Source organism: Neophocaena asiaeorientalis, unplaced genomic scaffold (assembly GCF_003031525.2).
Source record: "Neophocaena asiaeorientalis asiaeorientalis breed wild unplaced genomic scaffold, Neophocaena_asiaeorientalis_V1.1 scaffold240, whole genome shotgun sequence".
Lineage (NCBI taxonomy): Eukaryota > Metazoa > Chordata > Mammalia > Artiodactyla > Phocoenidae > Neophocaena > Neophocaena asiaeorientalis.
In genome coordinates this window covers 5,373,405-5,396,444 of record NW_020185331.1, presented here as the reverse complement: position 1 = coordinate 5,396,444, position 23,040 = coordinate 5,373,405, and the positions used below count along the sequence as shown (strand labels likewise).

Sequence of the window (23,040 nt, the reverse complement as noted above, 5' to 3'; positions counted from 1 at the left end):
CAGGGAGGGAAAGAAGGGGTCCATCTAGTGAGCGTCCATCATATGCCAAGTGCTGTGCTGGGCATGCCCCATGGTCAGCCTCGCTTCATCCCTAGTGAGGGTCCCCTCTCACCAGCCAGAAGCTCAGTGGAGGGCCCCCTCGCTGAGAAACCTCTGGAAGGCACCACCGCCTAAGGGAAAGGAGGTCTGGGCAGAGATGGCGAATGTTCTACCACTCCACCAGAGCCCATGCACTGTAGGGAAAGGAGATGGAGGCTGGTCCCAGCCAAATCTTGGAGGTTCCCCACACTGACAGGGCAGGAAGGGGCCACAGGCTTCACAGGCTCATCGTCTCAGAGCTCCCCTGCTTCCCTTCTGCCTCCCACACTGACAACAAAACTTAGCTCAGAAAATAGCCCCTCCCCGCAAGCCAAACCAGGCAGGTAGAGGCAGGTCCCCGGAAAGAATCTGTGGAGAGGCAGGTCAGGATGGCAAGCAGGGAGGCAAGCCAATGGCACCTCTTTGGCCATGAAATGTCTGAAGACAAGAGCTTTAAAGGCAGGGATGCTGTGGTGGGTAAAGGCCAGGAAACGTCCTTCTGGAAAAGTCCTCAGAGCAGAAGGCACAGCTGCTGCCAACATCAGGTCCCGAGGGGCTTCCATCTTCGGCGCTTGTGTGTGTGTGGGGGCGTCTCTCCCAAATGCCAGGCTGATCCGCCGTGAAGCGCTGAGTTTGATGGGGTTAACCAGGCAGCCCTGCTGGTGTATGCAGAGAAGGAACCAGACCCGAGTGGCCCCTTGGAAGTCCAACAGCCTGGCCACTACCCTCACAGCCCCTGGAGGCAGCTCTTTGGCTAGACTGCTCATCAGAGGCGTCCTGCACCCCGTGGGCCTCCTTGGCACTCCCGGTGGTGCCTGTGTGTGTGGTGGCTGCAGACAGGGACAGGGCACGGGCCTGTGTGGTCCATGACAGACAAAAGGACTTTGCTTTGGAAAGGCCTGAAGGGTGATCTCAGAATAGCCATCCCTGGAGTTGGGGCTAAGAGGGCACGAAAGGGGCTTTGCTGATTCCAGGTCGAAAGTGGGAGACAACCCAAGAAAGAACCCCAAAACCATGGGCCAGAGATAGGCTGGCTATGAGATGGGAAGACCATGAGATCTGCAATATTGGGATGAGGGACCAAGGACCGCGAGAGGCCAGGATGCAGGAAAGGAGACAGGACAAGGGGTAGAGAATGAAGGATGAGAAATGAATGGATGCAGGGAGGGTGGGAGGGCGGGAGAGTGCAGCGTTTGCAAAACCAAAATGAAAGACATGTTGAGAGGTTGATTTTTCTGTTTTTAATAAGCCAGAGTCCTGCAGCCTGGAGGTTGGGAGGCCCAGGGGATGAGGAAATGGGATGGGAGTGGCAGAGAGCTGGAGACCCAGGCCCTGAGTGGCAGGTGGGGATGGTATGCAAAGCGCTGGGCTTCGCCCTCTCTCAGGCACGCCTGGTTGGGAGGAAAACGCCTGGAAGGTGAGGCTGCAGTCACCAAGTCTCGGAGGTCCTGATGATCCTTGAACTTTGTGGGGACCCAGTCCAGCTGGGAACCAGCAGCAGCCCTTCCTGGCCCCAGCTAAACTGGGCTCAAGGCTGCATGGGGGAGTGCCTCGGCTCCACCAGGCCCAGCTGGGAAGAAAACCCTCTCCACGAAGCTGGCTCCTCCAGGGCCCCGGACTGGCAGGCGAACACTGGCACCTTCTCTGGTGGCAGCTCAGGGGGAGATGGCCCCAGGCCCTTGTCTGAGAGAATGAGAAAGTTCATCTGGAAATAAAGTTCTGTTTAAAAACATTATATAGATGGCTTCTGGACATCTTTGAAGAGCAATAAAATACCATCCGGTTTCTACAAAATAAAATAAGGAGGAAGAAAACCAAACACGATCGAAGGAATCGTTGCATGGCCAGAGGAGCTTAACTAACAAAGGCTCCCCAGAGTTGAGCTGGGCAGCGCAGGCGGCCACTCCGCCTCCCTCCTGCTGGGCTGTGTGGCAGAGGGTAGGTGAGAACCAGGCCTGTCTCCACCTAGGAGCACATCAGAGGTCTGGAGGCAAATCTCAAAATGGAACCTGTGGCAGTGGCAGGAGGGGAAGGTTGGCATTTGCCCAACTGTGGCCCACTGGGGCCAGGGCCTGGTCACATGGCTTGGCCGGCTGCCGGGGGAGGCCCCCGAGCTGCAGGTGAGGGGGTGGGCCTGTGGCCTGTGCGTGGCATCCCAGCGGGCTACGGGCGCAGTGGCTGCGTGGTCATCCTCACACTTGTCCTTTTATTTGTGGGAGTCTCGTTTACGCAGTTGTTACACTGGAGTCACCAGGGAGCAGCTGGGCTCTCCCTTGGCCCCTGCAGGGCCCAGCCCAGGCTAGTGCAGCGGACTGTCAAAGACCATGTCAGGTAGGATGGAGACTTTGAGCTTCTTTTCAGGCCAGCTGTACTCTTTGGGAAGTTTGAACTGTGGAGGGGGAACAAGCACAGAGCCAGAGTATACATGGTTAGCAGAACCCACTGCCTTCTTCCCACGCTGCCTAGAGAGAGGCCAGGACCCTCACCGAGGCCCTGTCCCCTGGGTGCTGGGGGCAAGACAGGCCACTGGTTGCCTGGCTTCAGTCACCAATGCTAGACCCAGGTGGGCGGCTGGGGTCAAGCTGCTGGAGTTCGCTGACCCCTCCTTTCCCCTTGCCCTGCCAATAATTAACTGGGGTTGGAGGAGGCTTGTTTTCTAACACTTTCTTGACTGTGCTGACCTCCCTCCAGCTCACTTCCTTGGTTCTGCCTCAAGCATGTAAGGAATCTGCTCCCTGAGGCCCAGGGGCTAGAGGATGGGGGGCAGGGGAGGGTGCAGATGCTACAGGGAAGTGGCTTGAGGTCTGGAACTCTGCGGTCCTGTCCCTGCCATGGCTTCTTTCTGAGGCTGGTGGGGAAGAACGCTGGAACTGGCCCTCTGTAGCCTTTGCCAAAGGGTCCCCAGAGAAGGAGGTCCTGGCTCGGCCTCGGTGGGTGCCGAGAAGCAGGGCTAGTGTGGCTTAAGGTGATTTCTTGGGCCTGGTGCATTCTCGAGTGGAGTAAACCCCCATCCTGCTCCCCCTTGTTCATTCTCACCTGCTTCCCAGGGTTACCAGCCTGAGAGAGGTGCCAGCAGTGGCCAAGGAGAGCCCAAGGTCTTCCTACCCGACTCCCTGGAATCACTGATTTGCCTACAGTTGTGTTTTTCGAGCTTCTGGTGGGGATAAGGGAAGAGGCTGACCTATCTTATTCCTTCTGTATGCTAGGACCCTGCATGGGTCCTATGGTGCTCATAGATGCTCCCCGATTTAGGAGCAGGGTCTGCCTTTTATGACTCCCGCTGCCCCGGGGCCAGGCAAGAAGACAGGCCAGGCTGGGAAGGAGGGAAGAGCAGGGCCTTCAGCCTGCCTGGAGCTGGTGCTAGCAGTGGGTGGGCCTGACACTTCCTGGCTGGCTCCCTCTCCCTCCCTCTGATGGGGGACTGTCCAAGCCAGGACCAAAGTGGAGAGTAGGGCAGGGTGTGGGGACAGCCTCTGGACAGGAAAGAAAAAAAAAGTCATTTTTAGTGACCTACTTTCCTAAGCTCCTCCTGGCTCCTGTCCCTCCTGCCTGGACTACCCCCCTTCCACCCCCTCAGCACCCGAGCTGAAAGCAGCAGTCTGGCATGGTGCCATCCCTGTGTGACATGGCCTCTCCGGAAGCACTTCTGGGCAGCTGGCTCTGGTCTGACTGAATGGGAGCCAGGCTTCAGGGACCGGTGACTTGCGGGGGTTGACTGGCCGGCACAGACTGGGTACTTGGTGACTTCTGAACGTATAAATGAGTTAATTTACCAAGCCACATCCCAGGGGAGAGAGAAGACACTATCCCTTTGGGGGGTGACCTCAGGCTCTGAGGACTTCCTGTTCACCTGGAGACCTGGACGGGCCAGTCCTGGCTGTCCTCCACCCCGTGGACGTCTGTCGGAGGCTCCGTGTCCTGGCTGACTCGGCCCTGGAAGCCCCGGCAACTGGAAGCTCCAGCCCTGGCTGAAAGCTGGCTCCTGCCTGGCTTCGCTATAGCTTGGAAGCCTGGCCCCTGGGAGGTGAAGGCGCTGTCCCCCAAACACACTTCCTGGCACAAAGGACGAAGGAAGGGTCTCTGCCCCGGGGCAGGGGAGGCCCAGAAGAGCAGGAGGACAGCCAGCTTTGCTAATGTTCCATTAACCTATCGGGCAGGGCACTGAGGCCAGGAAGGCTCAACCCTGGGGTGCTGCTTGGTAGGAGGCCGGCGGAGGGGAAGGGACTTTCCAGGATGAGGTAAATCCCCACAAATGAGGATGCTGGGAACAAGGAAGAAAAACAAAGGGGATTATGGGCTCCATTCCTATAGCCCAGCAGAACAGCCAGGCAAAGCACAGGCCCCCACCTGGCCCACCAGCTCGGCTAGGGCTGGAAGAGGTGGACCAGAGGGGAGAGCTCATGGCCAGAGAAGGGAGGAAGAAGAGTGGCTCCTGGGTGGCCTGAGGCAAGAGCAGGAGTCCCTCGCTGCCCACCAGAACTCTCCCGTGGAATGTTCTCTGGCAGCAGGCGTGGGCTTTCTGTTCAGAACCTGCCAGGGAACAGCAGGGGCTGAGGAGAACTCTGTGCTCCTCAATGAGGAGCCTGAAGGCCCTGGCTGCCTCTTCAATGAGGTTCTCAGGAGTTGGCAATTCAGACAATTTGCTGGGTGTCCTTACAAGGGCTGGCGGTGGGGTAGGGGGTGGTTCAGGGAAGAGAAGTAAGGCCATTTAACATCTCCTTTCCAGCCTGTCTCCACACATCAGAGACACACACACACACACACACACACACACACACACGCACACACACACACGTGCACGCACACACACACACACGCTCCTGGAGACTGGAACCTGCCGTCAGAGAGAATCAAACAGCTTACTTCCTCTGGAGAAGTCAAATCTTCCAAGTCCTCCAACATTTTCTCTACAAACTCTTCAGTCAACAGAATCTGGGAAGAAGGCACAAGACAGGCTTTTATTATTTTTTTTAAATATATGGTCTTTTTGCTAACTGCCAAGCTATGGACCTTTCTTCAGGCCATTAAGGAGCTATGAGGCCACTGCAATGTGTTCTAGGGACACAGGGAAGGGCCTGAGGCCTATCCCCGACTGTTGCCCACATGCCCACCACCACCTGCCTACCACATCAGAGGGACTGGAGCAGAGGAGGAAGGACATCAGAGGACAATGGGAAGCAGGGGGGGACATCTGGAGAGATGGTGGCGCTGCTCCCAGAAGGGACACGAGAACGGGTGGGGAGGAACCCCTGTTTTGGCAGTTCGGGCTTCCTGCGTGCTGCAGTATGGTAGTGGGGAGACAGAAGAGCCGAGGGGCAGAGAAGAGAGATTCCAACACTGTCCCTGCCCAACCAGGTTCACTTGGTAGGACAGAAGAGATCTGCCTGGATTTGGAATACAAGCCTCGTCTGGAATCTGGAAATGCCCCGGAAGGTACATCCAAGAACATCTGAGCTGCAGAATTTGGAGATTGTACACCAACCTCTCTCATTTTACAGAAGGGAAAGGGACTCCTTAACTCCCACTTCCATCCGTGGCCTCCACCTCCTCCCAGACTGGAAGCTCCCAAACCCCTGCCCTGCTGGCCCCATTCAGCCACTGAGTTCTTCAAGCTTTCCTTTAAGAAACCTCTTCTCCAGGGCATCTCCCAGCTATCCCACTTTGCTGTTCTAGTCTGGTGTCTTGTGGCTTCACGCTTTGACGTAGAGGACAGCCTGGTCCCACTATGCGGCAGGCACAACCACAACCCTCACCCCCTAAAGCAGTTTTCACAGTTAGCAGCAATGTTCAAGGGTACCCAAGGCTTCCTCAGCCTGGTGGGCCGTCTTCTCGACTGGCTCCTCTGCCCAGCCTGACCCCTTCCACTACCCCTCTACCCCCGTGCTGGTCAACGGGGCCCCCTGACCTCTGCAGCAGACCCTTCTGTCCCCCCGGGCTGTGGCTCTCCCCGCCTCGTTCTGCCTTCTCCAGCAGCCTGTGAACGCCCGGGGTGGGGGTGGGTGGGATGGAGGGAGAGAACAATGAGTTGAAGACCAAGGTGAGGGGTTCCTCTGAGGAAAAGTCCCCTATGACAAGGAGGAGGATCCAGGACTTGAGAAAATACCCATCAGGTTTCCCCTGGGAGTTGTCCACTCTGATGAGAACCTAAGTTTCAACATCTGGAATAGAGTCAGCTTGTGAGATCAAGTGAAATGGCAGAGAAAGGAAGGCGAGCAAGCAGGATCACTGGGCGCCTCACAGGATGGAGGGCTCTGAAGGAAGGAAGTTGATGGGCTGGAGGTGTGAGCAAGGAATGAGAAAACTACCCCAAGTGAGCAGGTAAAACACCACCACATCAGGCACCGTGCTAACCGCTCATATATCTTATCGCCTTCCAGATGAGGAAACTGAGACACAGATGGGTTATGTGATTTGCCCAATGTCACGTGGCTTGTGAGCAGCTGAGACAAGATCAGGTCCCGGTCTTGCCTGGACTCTAACGTTAGCGCCCAGAGCACAGCTTCCAAATCCTAAGGTCTTACCCTCATTTATTGATCCTTCCACTCGTCTGCCCATCCATCTATTTGATTCCATAAGCATTCCCTGGGTGCCTCTGCTAGGCCTGGCCCTGGGTGGAGCCTCAGGAACACAAGCATGAAGGCAGTCCATTCCCCACCTGGACAAGCACCTTCCTGCGCTTGACAGGGAGCCAAAGGTCATCTCCTTCTCAGGCTGCAAGCCCACAGTCAAGGACAAAACAGCTCCAACCACTGGCCCACAACTCCTCACCAAGGTTTCTGTTTGAGGAGCTCAGGCTTCAAGTGGAGACAGAGACAAGGTTTAGACAGGCAAAGCCAGTCCAGGGAAATGCCCACCTGAGGTGCCCCCTCCCACCTTCCTCCTGGTTCCCCAAGGCAGGACTGGCTGGCTCCTCTCACAGACTACCGAGACCCCTTCCCAATCCCACCCTGACCCTTGCTCCTCCTGCTTTTATCCCAGGGCTCCCCTCCCCACTGGCCCCCAAAGCCCAGAGTCTCTCTACCAGTTATCACCAGTCTGCTTGAGTAGTACAAAAGTCACATTCACATTTTTGGCATTTCCGGGGCCTGCTGCCATCTCTGCAAATGCTAGCACAAACACAAGCATACCTAAAACCCAATTATATTACAGTGGCTCCAGTCCGGACCAGGCTGAACTGATTTCTAACCCACAAATACTTCGGAGGGAAGACATTTCTGCCAGAGAGGTAAATAGGCCTGGCACTGTAGCTAGTGCTGGGGGTGAGATGGGATTGTGGGAGGGTTCACAGGGACGGTGACCACGCAGAGAGACTCCAAACAGCTGTAGAAATAGTAAAGGTAAACCCACCAACACTGAGTTCAGTCCTAAGCCAGTTCCTCTGACAAAGGTCTGGAACTGGTGGTGGAGAGAGGGTATGTTATGGTGGCCTTTGGTACGATCTGTGTGTGGACTCATTTTATACTCAGCTGGGGGAGGCGATGGTAAGACCGAAAAAGGGGACAAACCCTAGTCACTCCTCAATTTTCACTTTTGGTGATTTGTTGGTTCCTGCTGGAAACTTCGCATTTTAAAAGAATTAAACTGGGAAAATTATACATGAGATCTGCATGATATTAAGGGTGACATTCCCTGCAAAGAAACACGACAGACTGTCATAGCTCCAGGCACCTAATTTAATTTCCTTTGGGAGTTAAACCTTAGAAGCTTGGATTGAACAAACAGGCCCTGTTCTTTGTATATTTCAGACCTGGAGCTGAGAATGTTAACAGATCTTATCAACAGGACACTGGAGATAGACAGCTATGATGGAGCAGCTCCTGGGCGCTCTCACGAGGAACAGACTCGCCGTTGTGATGCAACTGTGGGAAAAGCCTGTGCAATTCTGGGGCTTCGGGCTCTTGAAGCTCCCTGGGTCCCCATGGAGCTGCCTGGCTCTGCCACAAATAATAACAGGAAGGGTTATGATAATGACAGTGAGTGGTAATAATACCGCCAACAGCAGAAGCGGCGCCTCCCCTGTGTGCCAGGCACTGGGCCAAGTGCTTGACCAGTATCATCTCACTGAATCCTTAGGGCAGTCCTGCAAGGGAGGTAACCAGCATTCCCATTGTGCAGATGAGCGGGTGTAGAGAGGAGACAAGACTGGACTTTAGAAGAACAGTGATCTGACCTCATGGTGGTAGAAGATGCTCTTTTCCTGTCTGGGGAAAGTACCCCAATTCAAGAAGGCTTGTATGCTCAGAGCTGACTCCTCTCTCTCCTCTGATGGGGGAGGAGGTGACTTTGGCTTCAACCAATGGCCTGGAAAACCAACGACACATCTCCCGGCCACCTGCTCAGCTCAAGAGGGCTGGAACCCTGGGCGTCACAGACATGCAGCTGCTCAAAAACCAGGATGGCCAACTAGAAAGGAAGGCAAACCATGCCCCAATACAGTTTCCAAGTGGGGGCAGCAGGTCAAATTTCCAGGTCAGCTTGGTAAATGTGTACATAAGATGACAGTTACATTAGTCCTGAAAATAGCAGTAGAAATAATAATAATAATGAAAATAGCACTCATCGATGGCAGTACTCACCAGGAGCTGGGCATAAATGCTTATGTCTGTGCACAGGCAACCCTTGGAGGGAGAAGACTCTCTAGTGAGATGGGAGAGCCCCCCAAGCAATCTGAGCAGCAAACTCCCCTAGAAGGATTCTGAAAACCCAGAGATACCAGGCCTCATCCAGACCTTCTGAATCCAGACCTTCTGAAGCTGAACAGCTCAGGCAAGGCCAAGGCATTTGCATTTTTAAAAGGCAACCCCTCCCTCCAGGAGATCATGGTGGCGGGAGTGCTGGGGAAATACACTCACAGGGGAAGTGGGTTTGGGCACCGGTTTAACCAATACAGATGAGTTAGTGGCTGCAGCTCTACTATCAGCTCTAACTGGTGGAGCTGGGAGGGGAGCAGTGGCTCCCTGCCCCCCACCCCCAACCTCCACCTTTGATGAGGCTTGGAACACAGGCCAGCAGCTTACCCCAAGGTGCTCACACCCAGTGCCTTAGGACAGCTTGGCTGGTTGGTGAAGACGGAGGATTGTCAACAACCTCCCAATTCCCCAGGCCCCAGCAAGTTCCAGAAGGAACCTGAAAAGTGATCTTTCATCAATGCCTGCCCTGGGCAGGCCTGGCTATGGGACAGGCAGGGGCCCAGCTGCTGTAGATCTGATTCAAATGTCTGCGGTCAATGATATTTCTGAGTCTGCAAACGGTACTGACAATGCCCACTCCTTCCCCTTAGTATGACAATCCACACTTTGTCTGGGGCGTTGTTTGCTCTTCGTGTTGACACGTTGTTCTTGCCTCCCAACAAGTTTGGCTTTCTTTTTCCTTCCCTTTCCTTCTCTCAGGGAAAGAGATGTGCTGTTTACAGGGCAGAGCCTGCCGTGGAGCTGCTCTGGCACTCACGATGGCAGCGGGGGACACAAGACCAGGAAACAGGCCAGTCTGCATCCCCCCCGACCCTGACCGGCCAGACAGAAGTGAGAAAACAGCCCAGAGGACCCCCGTCCCCCAGGCTCGGGGGCAGAGGTGTGTGTGGCAGTGGTGGCACAGGGAGGCCACCTTCATTTCCTGTCCTTGCTGGGTGGTGAGGAGTTGCCTGAGGCGGCCAGGAGCAGGCTCACACTCCCCCTGCTCTGGCTGGCTGCCGCTGAGGGTAGAGCGGGCCGTCACAGTCCTCACCCGAAAGGGAGGCTGCTGTACCTCCCTAGGCACAGTGCTGGCATTTCAACCCTAATGGCTGTACCCTGGACACTGAGGTCCCCATGGCAGCCCAAGCAAAGGTCTCCAGGGGGACCAGGTCGTGGCCAGGTTCACCAGTGGAAGGAGAAACAGCAGAGGCACGGAAGAGGAGCTGCCCAGGGCCTGGGCCAGGGATCACCAAGTGTCTTCCACACAACATCCAAATGGGTGCATGGGGACAGGAGAAGGCAGCGGCTTGTCCAGAGGACAGTGGTGAGTCAGCCGCTGGGCTAGGAGAAGAGCCCAGCAGTGACTCCCCAAACCTGGCCTGGAGAAGCGAAGCCCACTTGAACAGCTGCTGGGTGTCTTCTCCCAAGCCCTGGGCCTCCCATCAGGGCTGGTAGGGAATGGCTGGGAACGGGGGGCCACCTGGGTGAGCTGTCAGACACCACGCAGCTGAGAAAGCACTGCAGGGCTTAAAAAAATATTCTCATATTTGGTGATGTGACCCCTGTGTGACCTCTGGGGCCGACTTCTCCCCCTTCAGATCAACCTTGGCTGGGGACGGATGAACGACTCAGCTCTGGGCCAGGCTCCCACTCAGAGGCTAACAGCCCGGTGTTGACAGACTCAAGGGAGAGAGGCTTGTTAAAGCCACTGGGATGAGGAATGCTGGGGGAAGGAGTGCAGGAGAGGACGCTGGCAGGCATCCCCCTGGTCTGAAGACCCTCCTGTACAACCCTGGAGTTGGTGGACAGCCTTTACCATCTCAGAAAAGATAAAAACAGCAAATGGTAGGGCAAACGGAGGAGTCCAGTGTCAACCTATGGAAACTGAAGAGCCTAAGGAATTGGAGGATTCCTGCCTCTCCAGCTCCTCCAGGAAGCAGGGAGTGTCCACTGTGCTTACTCTGGGGTTGCAGACAGCCCTGCCTTTCTGGGCCGGGGCCTTGACGTTCCTGGGGCTGGAGAGATGGGGCAAGGAGGAGCCTGGAGGGCAGGTGCAGGCCCAGGAGCAGGTGGGTGTGGAGGCCTGTCTGGGGCCACTCCACAAGCTCCGGAAAGGGCCCAGATTCCCTCACTTTCTGCCTTTTTCTCTCAGGCCCTCCTTTGTCTCTCTTCTCCCATGTGGGGTGTTTCTGCCATGCCACTTCCCCAAGAGATAACAGGCCTGGGCTGGAGGCCAGAACAAGGTGCCAAGGCTGGGAGTGAGGGCTTCCAAGGCTGTTGAAGGCTGATGCAAGAAAGTCATCCCAGCCCCTCCCAACTCCTCTGGGACCAACAGGGAGTGTTCAAGCAGCGGCCAAGAGAACAGAAGTCTGGGTCTCTTCAGTCCTGGGGCTGCTGCATCCAGTTCCTTCCTGATGCTCTGCCCCCAGCAGGCCTGGGTACACAGGGGTCAGAGAGACACCCTGGATCCCGGAAGCATGAGTGAGAGATTCCTGTAGGAGGTGAGGGCAGGCCTCTCTGTTGGGGTCTCCCTCCAGAGGAGCCTGGGGTCCCTCTTGGCCCAGTGGAGTGGGCCCTCACTGGTGACTATGAGCGTGACCCCAGGCCTCCAGGAGGTCCTCAGACTCCCGGGGAGACAGGCAGCCCCACAGGGAGACTCAGAGGCCCACAAGTAATTACAAGCCCAGGTTCCCACAAGCTAGGGAGCTGCCTGTGACCACAGTGGCAAGACCCTGAAGAGGAAGGCGGGCTGCCAGTCAGATGCAGGAAGTGCTGACTGCTTTGGGGGCGGGGCGGGGAGGAGGGCTGGTGTGGGTGTTGGCTTCACAGCTGAGGACAGGCTGGCCTGGGGGCAGGGGCAGGGGCAGCGGGTTTCCCAGGGCTCCCTGGAAAGGGCCTTGAGAAACCCCTTGGTGAGTTAGGGTGCGTGCCTGGGGAGCGGGCCCCAGCCAGCCTTCCCGGGAGCTCCCCTGTGAGCTGGCCCCTGTGGTGGACCACACTAATGAGCCCATAACACAGGCCTTTGATTAAGCAGCTCCCAGCACAGCAACTTTATTGAAACATGCCGAGGCCAGCGGCTGGTTCCCACAGCTCCCGTTCCCGGGGCAACGGCGCCTGGGAGGGGACCATGTGCTGGGAGTCAGCAGGGCGAGTGCTCAAGCTCACTGAGGGGCTGCCAGGGAGGCGAGGGGGAGCAGGGCTGGAAGGGAACACCAGTAGCCGGAGGATCAGGGGCTTGGGAATCAGGGTTGGGCCCAGACCTTTGTGGGGACTGGGGGGCAACGTGACATCTGCCGAGTTCTCTGGAGGCCCAGGTCCCCAGGCTGCTGAGAACTGGAGACGCTGACTCCCCCCCATCTCCGCCGGGGGCAGGAAGATGTTCCAAGGGGGATGGCGGGGCTCCAAGGACAGGTTCAGAGTTCAGCATGTGAAAGACAACTGGGTGAGATTTCTTCTTGAGTTTGGGGACACTCTAGTTCCTACTTTCCCAAGAAAATGTGCTTAACCTTCAATACACAAAAGTGCTATCTGAGGACACTTCTGCTGAGACCTGTCAACACACTGTCACCTGCTAGGAAGGAGGACCTGTGACCTCTCAGGGGCTGGGGGTCTCCTACACGGTCCCTTGTTCCCCAGTCCTTCCCAGCTCTGCCCAGGCAGAAGGTCTACCCCCTCCCTGCTCTCCACAGAGGCAGCCCGGTGCCCTGGGACACGCTGGGGCTGGGGGGAGGCCCTTTCCACTTGTGCTGGGCTAATTTCAAATGTTATACTTCAGAGCTTTTGCTACAGCAACTACCAACACCACATGGACAGAAATCTAATGTTACCAAGTGGGACTTTTAAAATGTATTTATAACTTTATGGTTCAAAGTAATTTTGTTATGAAACAATGTAATAACAACAGTGGAAAAAGGCAAGATAATTTATGGAACACAATATCCCTAAAGCACCGGCTTCCATTTCTACCTCAGCTTAGTCTGGGGAGTGTGGTTGGTGTCCTTTGTTTGCCGTTTGTTTTAATTAAGGGTTAGTATTTTGGTGGGGAGGGGCAGGGAGGAGCTGGCCTGAGGAAGAGACACAGACACTCAAAGACTAAAAACATGCCTACATTAATGCTATATACACTTCACAGACCCCCACAGACCAGGCTAAACCCACAGAACTGGCAAAAATCTCTTCCCCTTTACAGTAATCCCTCCGCCCACCCGCATCCTCCACCATACACCACAAACAAGGCAGAGTCACCTGTTAGATCAGGGTCAGATTCCCTTTCTGAGAGAGGTAAGGTAGAGTTCCTCCTCCCGTGCCCCCAACAAACAAACAAAAAAGGATGTTGTTCCTCTAATACATCCGGGAGTGGGAATCAGGGTTGGGCCGAGTACCCGTTAGAGACCTGGACGGGGCCGGGGCTGGAAGGAGGCCTATGGCTCTCAGGCCCCAGCACCCCGCTTGGCAATGGCTTGAAGCTGTGCTCCAGCCAGAACAGCAAAGGAGGGACAAAGTATTCCGGAAAAGCCAGCAGGTTTCTGCACAGAGAAGCTGGGTGTCCATCAGGAGGAAAAGGAGAACCATTAGACGGGGGAGGCTCTGTGTGCCAACGCCTGCCCATCTCAGCCCAGCTGAGGCATCCAGGTCCAGATGCCCACTTTCTAGGAATTCCGGTGGGCTTTCCATATAGCACGAGAGTGGCTTCCACACTTCCTCCCATCCTGCTTCACCCTTCCGCTTCCTGTTCCTTGGTTTACCCAGTGTGCAGAAAGTCTCACATCCCTCAAACCTGAACTTCCATGGCAAACAGAATTATCAACGGTCAGGGCTTGGAGAGTTATCGCTCCTGCCTCAGGGTATGGGGGAGAGGCCAGGAAGTGCTTCTGGAGCTGGTGGGCTAGGCAGTAGCATCCACACTCCACATGGCATCTCACAACCAGCCCCTCAGGAAGAGGAGCCGCCAAGAGCTGCCAAGGGAGGACCGAGAGGGGGTGGGCACGGAAAGGAGGGAGGGAGAAGAAAAGGAGCCTTCTCACTTGTAGCCAGGGTCCATGAGCTGCGTAAGGGTGCTCTTCGGTGGCAAAGGCGCCTTCTACTCCCGTGGAGACAAAGGTGATGGCCATGTCACCTGTGATACTTTTATATGTAAAGTGCCGTCCGTGCAGGAGCCTGCCCCTGGGGGTGGGAACATGAGACAGTGAGAGCAGGCCTGGCCAAGGCTCAGGGGCTGTGGAGGCTACACTCCCCAGGATGGGCTGTCTGGCAAATGCCCTCCTGACCGACCATCTGCCCACTAACAGGGGCCTGGAACTAAACACGTTCATCTCAACACCTCCCAAGAGAAGCCTCTTACGAGTTCTCTACTGTTATCCTTTCAAAGTGCTCAAGGCTAGCAGATACTAGAGCAGCATTCAAAGGGCCTGAAAGGGGATGCGAGTCCACCTCCTTTGTGTCCTGGTGGGGAGACTGAGGCCAGAGAGGCCAGTTAATAATGTGCCCAAGGTCAGGCCCAAGGCTAAAAGGTGGATCGTGCCCCATAGGGGTGAAGAAGCACCTAAACGAATTTCCCACACCCTGGGATGATGGCCTAGTGCCCTCACAGCACAATCCTGTGTCCGGGGCACAGTCTTCCACCTCCTCCTGGCTCCCCACGAGATTTAAATGGCTACCAAGGCCACATCTTTAAAAAAAAAAAAAAACGCTGAAGCCAAGTGGGGTCACTCTGAGGGAGCCACAAGAAGTTACTGTTAATCCCAAGTCTGGAAATACACCTGGGGGAAGGGCAGGCAGGGGCAAGCAGTGGGGCAGAGTTGCCAGTCAGCAAAGGAAGCAAAACCTGCTCTTGGCTTTCTCGCGTTGCCTCAGATTAACCCTTCACCAGCCTAAAGGCCCTGAGCCTGGGCCAGAGAGGGAGCTGGAGAGGAAATCGTTGGGGTCCTGGGGGGGTGGTGCGGGGGCCTGGCCAGACCCTGATCGCTCTGGCCACTTGCTCTCGTGGCCCTACTGGGCAAGGCTGGTCACCACACAAGGTCCTTCCTCAGGCTCCAGGGACAGTGGGGATGGTCCAAACCAGTGCAACCCCTTTCTTCCTTGTCACTGCTGTCTGAGTTTAGAGTTATCCTTGCTGCTTCTCCTGCTATAAAAGTGAGGGTGGAACCCCTGAGGGCTGTGGAGGAAGCCACAGCTGCAGCAGGTTCAGCCCTGTGCAGCATCCCCATGCAGAGAGCTGAATTCTGGCCACAGGGGTGGGTTTCTGGCACTGTGGACAGCAGCAGGAGGGACACAGCTGGGCTTCTGGGTCCCTCAAGGAGTCTGCTGTGCGGGCCACGGGGTTTGGAGAACTGAGTGTTTCTGCATGGAAAAGCAGCAAAGAGGAGAAAATAGAGTCCCACCCATCAGATTCCCCTGCCCTACCATCCCAGTGCTACTGGGGACCCTGCCACCCCTGACTCTGGGCTGGTGGGATGGCAGGGCATCTGAGACTCCCTAGGTCACTGAACCTTCGTAAGGGAGCAGGGCTGGGGGACACTTCTCTGGACAAAGGAGTGCTCTCCAGTGCGGTGAGGGCTACTGGAGGGTTCAGGGTCCACAGGCTCCCCCAAAGGCCCAAGATGGAGTGGGCTGACTAGCTCTCCTCCCCACCTGGGCCCCAGACTCTGCCTCGGTGTAGGGGGCAAGCACAGGCCTGGTGGCTCCTTGAGGCCAGGTTGTATGCTGCGGGGCTTACCTTAGGCAGAGAGGAATGAGGGCTCCTGACTCCTGGTTGAATTTCAGATGTACGCTCTCGAGCTGCCGCGTGCGGATCAGCTCATGGGGAATAATGGCCGTGGAGCTGTCACTTTCCAGGCTGTCTTTGCGGCTCCTGCGAAGCAAGCACAGGAACAGGTTCAGCACAAGGTGAAAACCGCAGGACAGGAGGCTCTCAGGCCAGGCTCCTGAGGAACGACAAGGATGGTGATTGATGATAAAGATAACAACAGCCACCATTTACTCACTACACGCTCGCCAAGTGCCAGCCCTGCGTGAGGCACCTCTCGCTGATTACTCCTCACAGCGCCCCCGTGAGGTGGGCACTATTATTATGGCCCTTTTACAGATAAGGAGCCGGGGATCAGGGAGGTGACCTAACTTGTCCAGGTCACACAGCGGGGACTGTGGAACTGGGATTTGGTCACAGGTAGGTCTGGCTCTGAAGCCTCATCTTTGGCCAACACTCTGTATAAAAGCTTATGTCACAGTGGCTTGTTCTTCCCTAAGATAGCAGCAGGGGCTTCTGGGAGCCCTTCTTCCCCTGCCCTAGAGCCTCAGACCCCAAGTTCTCTAAGGCTGGGGTGCTAGAGTGCCAAAAGACATGGCTCCGAGAGCTTCCTTCCTGCTGACCCTGAAAAGGCTGACGTCAGAGCAGGCTCAGAGCATGCACACACCTGCTAATGGCCAGCAGCTGCCGTGACATACACATCCTTCATCCAACAGGAAATGACACAGTCCTCATCGAGGGGTGGAAACCAGGCTCTCATTAGTCAGATCAGTGAGCTTGGCTGGGCAGCAGGACCGGGCCACCACCCTGCTGGGCTACGAGGCCCCAGGAACCCTGGACCAGATTCCTCCTGACTGTGGCCCCAGCCATGGCGAACTGTCACTTCTGCCTCATGCTCCCTCCTGTCCTGCTTCCCACCCACAGCTTGCTCCACAGCTGGGCCACGGGGTCCCTTTGCAATCTAAGATTTGCTCTTTCAAATTCAGCTGCCCCCACTGACAACCTCTCAAATCTGCCTCAGCCAGAAGTGAGGATTACCCACTGATCTCATTCAAAAGGCCAGATCCTGGTTTGGACTGTGAATCTCAGAACAATTCCCCAAGTGAACAAAATACTGGGAGAGAAGCTTTAGTTATTTATCGTTGAAGTGGCAATAGCCACCCAGGACGTCTGGGCTTGACAGTCGCACAGCCAGTGGGGGCCCAACCTCCTTACACACTGGGGGGCTGAGCACTGGGGCCTGTGGCCCAATGAGGCACCCCAACACTCAGAGCACCTCCCCAGAGGGAGGAGGATGTGAGGTCAGCAGGCAGGATGGAGGGTGACATCAGAGAGCACAGGGCCCTACTGAGGCAGTGGTTTATAAAGCTCCCGAGGTAAGGGGGACCATTCCCACCAGCTGGGTGGATCCCAGATGTGACATGTGACTGATCTTTCACAAAGTGGTCCCTTCCTCTGGTTTCCAAAGCCAATTCTGAAACTGCCCTTTGCCCTAGTGTCTCCTTTGACAAACCCTTTCACAAGACCCGTGAAGGAGACAAACATGCTGGCCAAGAGGGTCACTGAATTTCAGGGCTGGAAGGAAACTCTGAGGTTGTTTAATCTACCTCTTTCCTTTACAAAAGAGAGCTGGTAATGTGCCCAAGGCCACAGAGCTGGGCTGTAGCAGGCCATCGTGGGAGCCTAGGACCTCTGACCAACTCTCTTCCCCTTACACCCTGGCTGCTACGCCTCCCTTCTGAGGAGGGCAACACCAAACACCACCCTCGGGGCTCGGACAAGAGCAGGACTCAAGAAAGACAGCAGCCCTCTTTGGTGAGCCCTTACTCTCCTCCAGAGTAAGGAGTCCACAGATTCACTCACTGAGTCCTCACAGCAAGGACTCTACACCAGGTAGATTCCTCTATAGTTAACGCTTCTTATACAAGTCAGGAAACCCGCGGCTCAGAGAAGTGAGGTGATAAGCCTACAGTCACAGAGTGAGTTTAAGAGGAAAAGCCAGGGTGTGACTCTCACCATCACTTCCTTATGCTACCTCTGAGACACACCACCATGCTCCCAAAAGGCCTGGCTGCCAGGTGGGGCCTCCGAGCCGGTGGGCCTCTCTGACACAGGCAAAAGTGCTGATGAATAGCAACTGGGGGTGGGAGCAGGGGGGTTGGGAGAGCAGGATCAACAGCACACAGGGCTAGAGATGTCTCAAGCTGGAGGGAAAAATAAATTGTTGAAAGTCAGCTAAAGTCACCTTGGTAACTGCTACAACACACTCACCCGGAACGAGGACATCAAACCCAAGTGCAAACAGCTTTAAAGAAATGGAAAAGAACTTAATCATCTGAAGAATTAATGTGACAAGTGCCCACATTTACACCTCCCACCAACCTTCAATCATTTGAAAACGTACTTTAATCTTTTAAGAGAAAAAAAAAATTGCAAAATGCTAGATCTGCCGTCCTGGAGCTTGGGTATTTCCGGCATGCTGCTTCAATGGAAACGCGGCTGCTCCACACACACACACGCAGGAGCCCAGCTTTTTGCTGATTTGTTTTTTCTGGACATCGATGCAGAAGCATGAATTATTTGTGTGGGCCGGGTGAGGTATTAAATCTGCAGCCGACACAGGTTTGCAATGCTTTGCATGGTTGTCAGCTTAATCTTAGTCATAAAAAATCAGTAGTGTGCTCGCCAGCATGGCCTAATTTTTCAGCTGGGCTGTTTTCTCCCTGAGTTCCTAGCAGAGGGGAAGGCAGAGGGCTGGAAGGGAGAATGGCTCCTAGGGAGGCATGGAGGCCCATAACCGCTGGGGGCTGCTAGGAAGATGGGGCCAGGGGATGAAGGATGCTCCGGGAGGCAGAATGGCTAACAACATAGGTTTGGGGTCTGAGTCCCATATGACCTTGGGCAGATAACTTAGCCTCTCTCTAAGCTTCACTGTCCTCTCCACGGGAAGAATAACAATATCCTTTCCTTATAAGGATGAAATGAGATGACCCAGGTGAAGCATCAAACAGTGCCTGGGATATAGTAGGTGCTCAAAACGTTAGCTGGCTGCCTCTAGAACTCTATCTGCTCCTCATGCAGGAATGTTGATAGCTTAATAGAGACTTATTTGCCTTTACCCTGGGCCCAGAATCCAACTGCCTCTGGCCAAGCCAGTCCCCCATTCTGAGCAAAGGTCCTTGCCCTGGGCTTGGAAGAGGGGACTTCTGAGATGGGGCAGCAGCCACTGTGGGCCCCGGGCAACCGGTGGTGTTCTGGGAAGGCCCAACTACAGGCCAGCAAAACCCCTTGAGGCCTTTGTTCTGCTGAGAGACATGCTGGCAGGACGGCCTTCCTACACCATCAGCACGATCCCTTCCTGCAATTCTCACCTACTGGTCCTCAAGTTGCCGAGAATTAGTTTAATCCATCCTCCATGACAGCCTTGTAAATCCCCGAGGCTGCTCACAGACCAAGAGGAGTTTCTCTTTTCCAGTATTTGCAGCCTCAACTTTCAACTGTATTCTTAAGATAAGGTCCTGAAATCTTCCATTCATCCAAGTCACTCTCCCTTGGATTCACTCTAGCTTGTCAAAGCCCAAGTGTCATGTCCAGAAGTGAAGTGTCACATGTGGAAATAAATACAGTATGTGGTTTAACCGGCAGATCACAGAAGGACTGTGAGCTTTCTCGTTTGGGATACTTTATTTCTATTAAAACTGTCATCAAATTGTCTATTCTTTGTAACCTCAGCATACTACCAACTTATACCACACTCCCTCTGTCAACAAGATCTCCCTCAGGCTTTCTCGCATGGACTGAGCTTAGACCTCTTCCGCCCTAGCTTGTATGTACTCTAGAGGATTTGGAGCTTAGAACAGAAACCTGCATTAATCTGGCTAGGGTGTCAAGCAGTCTGGATACTTCTGAAACCCGACTCTGGCACCCATCATATTGGCACTCCCCCCTGACTTCACATCACTGACAAAACTGATAAACTTGCCATCGATGTTCTCATCCCAGGCTTTGATTAAATAGTGAATAGGACAGGGCCAGGCAGACAAGATGACAGACTGACATCATCGCTCTTTGGGTATGCTCATCCAACTGATTATAATCCACCCAACCATCCCGTCACTAAGCCCCTCACCCTCCTGGATGCTCTGTATAGACATTTCTCTGTCTTGCCAGCAGTGATGTCAGAAGACACTCTCAAAACATCTTGCTAACCCCCCCACCTATACAAAGTCTACAGCACTTCCTTCATCTACCAAATAGAAATAGGTTAAGTGTTTCTAAAAAGGCAGTGAGGATGGTCCGGCAGGTCTGACTCTTTGTGAACGCATGCTGTCTCTCAGGCCTCACTGTTTTTCCTTAGAGAGTGTTCACAGCCTACTCGCTGAATAATCTAGCCCAGAGTTTTCCCTGTGAGTTGACACCAAGCTCACTAGTCTAGAGAGTGCAAGATGCTTTTTGCATCTTGAAATTTTTGAGTGCTTTCAGTCTGTCAACACCTCTCTCCCATTCCCTCAGAGATTACTGACAACAGCTTCCTGAATCTCATCTGCCAATCTGACTGGTATTCTGGGGTGCAATACATGTGGACCAGGAGATCGGAAATCATGGCTTCAAACCTCTTATCGATGCCTGTATGACTCTTCCTAGTCTAATAACCATTCTCTTTGAGATGGAAGCACAATATAAGTAGAGGAAATTTTTGTTGCCTCTCTGCCTCTGATTAACATTACTCTGTCCAAACAATGGGGCCTAGGTTTTCTTCTTCTTGTTCCAAACAGAACTATGAAAAACAAAGTCCTTTTTGCTGATCATAGCCCTTTTTTGCAAGACTTAATTCTTCTTGAGTTTCAGCTTTTCTTGATCCTGTTCCTTAAAGTGTCTGTTGGTATAACATACTTCTCTCTCCAGCTTTTTTTTTTTTTTTTTTTTTTTTTTTTTTCTTCTCTCCCCCTTGTTTTTTTTTTTTTTTTTTTTTGCTTTACGTGGGCCTCTCACTGTTGTGGCCTCACCCGTTGTGGAGCACAGGCTCCGGACGCGCAGGCTCAGCGGCCATAGCTCACGGGCCCAGCCGCTCCGCGGCATGTGGGATCTTCCCGGCCCGGGGCATGAACCGGTGTCCCCTGCATCGGCAGGTGGACTCTCAACCACTGCGCCACCAGGGAAGCCCCTCTCTCCAGCTTTTGTTCAAATTCTTCAAAAATATTCTGAGTTATGTAAAGAATTCTCTACATATCTCTACTGGTCCCCAGAGGTATTACACCTCTTTTTAGTTTTCAGGGGACTTTCTGCAATAATAGTGCTAAGGGGTACCTTTAACTGAGTGCACACTATAATGCCAGGTCCTGTGCTAAACCCTTTATATACTTTAGTCCTTTCATTTCTATAACAACCCTATAAATAGGTATCATTTTTCCCATTTTACAGACGAAGAAACCGAGACTCAGATACTTAAATAACTAGTCCAAGATCACACAATGGGCAAATAAAGGGCTGAGACAAAAACCCCAGGTCTTCCTGATGCCAGCTAAAGTGTAACCACAATATTTTTCCTTAAGAGCCTCCCATCCCTCTGAGTGGTCTTTTCTTCTGGGGTTTCAAAGTCCATGAAGACACATCTATTTTTTTTTTTTCCCTGAACTCTTAAAAGAATTGCTTCCTAGAAGCCACAGCAGGGCTTCCCAAAGGGTATTTGATGGAATTTTAATTTAAGAGAAGCTTCTAGAAGAGCAGATGTGGCAAAGGCTGGATGCAATACACTGCACCTCAGATTAAAGATTCATAAAATGTTGGCATTTCGAAGACTCTGAGGAGGACTACAGAGGGCAAAGGAACCAGTTTCATTTTGTGTAAGCCAGTCTCTTCCAACCTTAGCCACAGGAACCCCTTTTCACTTAATCCCCAACCGACCTCCCTAAAAGGCTGTGGGGACCCTCCCTCTGGGGACCACTGGTCAGGCAGTGCTCTGACAAGGCCCAGGGTTTTCCCTCCTGAACCCTGCTCTGCCCAAGCGCTCTTTCCCAAGGCCCTGTCACTCCCACTCCATCAGCTTCCTTGCCGGTCAGAGTCAGGTGCACAGCCGAGGCGCCTCGTCATTTTCTTCACCCCAAGACAGATGATCTCAGGAGGCCTGTCAGACACGTATACGATGCTCACCTTCAGCTCTCAGCCCGATGCCGGGGAAGCTGAAGTTCTTCTGAGTGACCAGGGCTTACCTTGGTGCCAATTTTGTGATTTTTACCTGGAATTTTGTGTCATTCTTTCTTTTTACTGTGCAGGGCAAGCTGTAACAGCTCCTACAATATCACTTCTTTGACTTTTTTTTTTTTACTATTCTTTTTTTAAAGTTGAAAGAGCCAAATAGTTCTATAAGGTTCATTACAATAGTCAGCAGTCTTCCCATTCCCCACTCCTTGGAGAAAACCACCGTCATCTCTGTTAGCTGATTCTTTTGGTATTTTCCTCAATACCTCTAATATACTTTCTTTCTACTTCCTGGTATTCCCTTTTCAGGCTTTATCTATTGACTTGCTGCTACAGAAGATGAGCTTCTAGCTCCCTTCCATCCCACCCTCCCACCCTCCCAAGATAACTATATTGTAAGTTTGCTTGGCTAAGTATTAAGTGTTTACGTTATTATACTAATGCTATTTACAACTGAGTCATGTAGTATAATATGATTACTTTTCCTTTCTAGTGTGATTTTTAAAATTATTTATTTATTTATTTAATTTTTGGCTGCATCGCGTCTTAGTTGCAGCACGCGGGATCTTTCATTGTGGCGTGCAGGTTTCTCTCTAGTTGTGGTGCGTGGGCTCCAGAGCACACGGGCTCAGTAGTTGTGGTGTGTGGGCTTAGTTCCCCTGTGGCATGTGGGATCCTAGTTCCCCAACCAGGGATCAAACCTGCATCCCCTGCATTGGAAGGTGGATTCTTAACCACTGGACCACCAGGGAAATCCCTAGTGTGATTTTCTATTTTCCTTGTATTTAATAACTGTGTTGGTTTTCTATGTGTTTATTGCTAATTCAATCCTAAACTAAACTAATGACCAATGGCCTATAGATTCTCCCAAGACTTTCAAATAGAGCAAATATTTATCAATTTTATCTTCTTTTTAAAAAATTAATTAATTAATTAATTTATGTCTGCGTTGGGTCTCCGTTGTTGCGCACGGGCTTTGTCTAGTTGCGGCAAGCAGGGGCTACTCTTTGTTGTGGTGCGCGGGCTTCTCATTGTGGTGGCTTTCTTGTTTTGGAGCAAAGGCTCTAGGTGCGTGGGCTTCAGTAGTTGCAGCACACGGGGTCAGTAGTAGTGGCTCGTGGGCTGTAGAGCGCAGGCTCAGTAGTTGTGGCACACGGGCTTAGTTGCTCCGCAGCATGTGAGATCTTCCCAGACCAGGGCTCGAACCCGTGTCCCCTGCATTGGCAGGCGGATTCTCAACCACTGCGCCACCAGGGAAGTCCCTCAATTTTATCTTTTTAAAGACACTTCTCCAGGGGCTTCCTTGGTGGTGCAGTGGTTAAGAATCTGCCTGCCAATGCAGAGGAG

The 23,040-nt window shown here is 53.6% G+C and overlaps 1 protein-coding gene across 1 annotated transcript in view; it reads right to left on the bottom strand.

The window, feature by feature from the left end:
* Nucleotides 1–1,296: 1,296 nt before the first annotated feature.
* Nucleotides 1,297–23,040, bottom strand: part of SUFU (SUFU negative regulator of hedgehog signaling) — a 110,736-nt gene continuing 88,992 nt past the window's right edge. The window contains exons 10-13 of the mRNA XM_024734832.1: nucleotides 15,466–15,600; nucleotides 13,775–13,913; nucleotides 4,942–5,010; nucleotides 1,297–2,467 (exon numbers count right to left, since the gene is read on the bottom strand). Of these exons, the coding sequence (XP_024590600.1) occupies nucleotides 2,378–2,467; nucleotides 4,942–5,010; nucleotides 13,775–13,913; nucleotides 15,466–15,600 (433 nt within the window). The 3' untranslated portion in view covers nucleotides 1,297–2,377. The remainder of the gene's footprint in view (nucleotides 2,468–4,941; nucleotides 5,011–13,774; nucleotides 13,914–15,465; nucleotides 15,601–23,040) is intronic.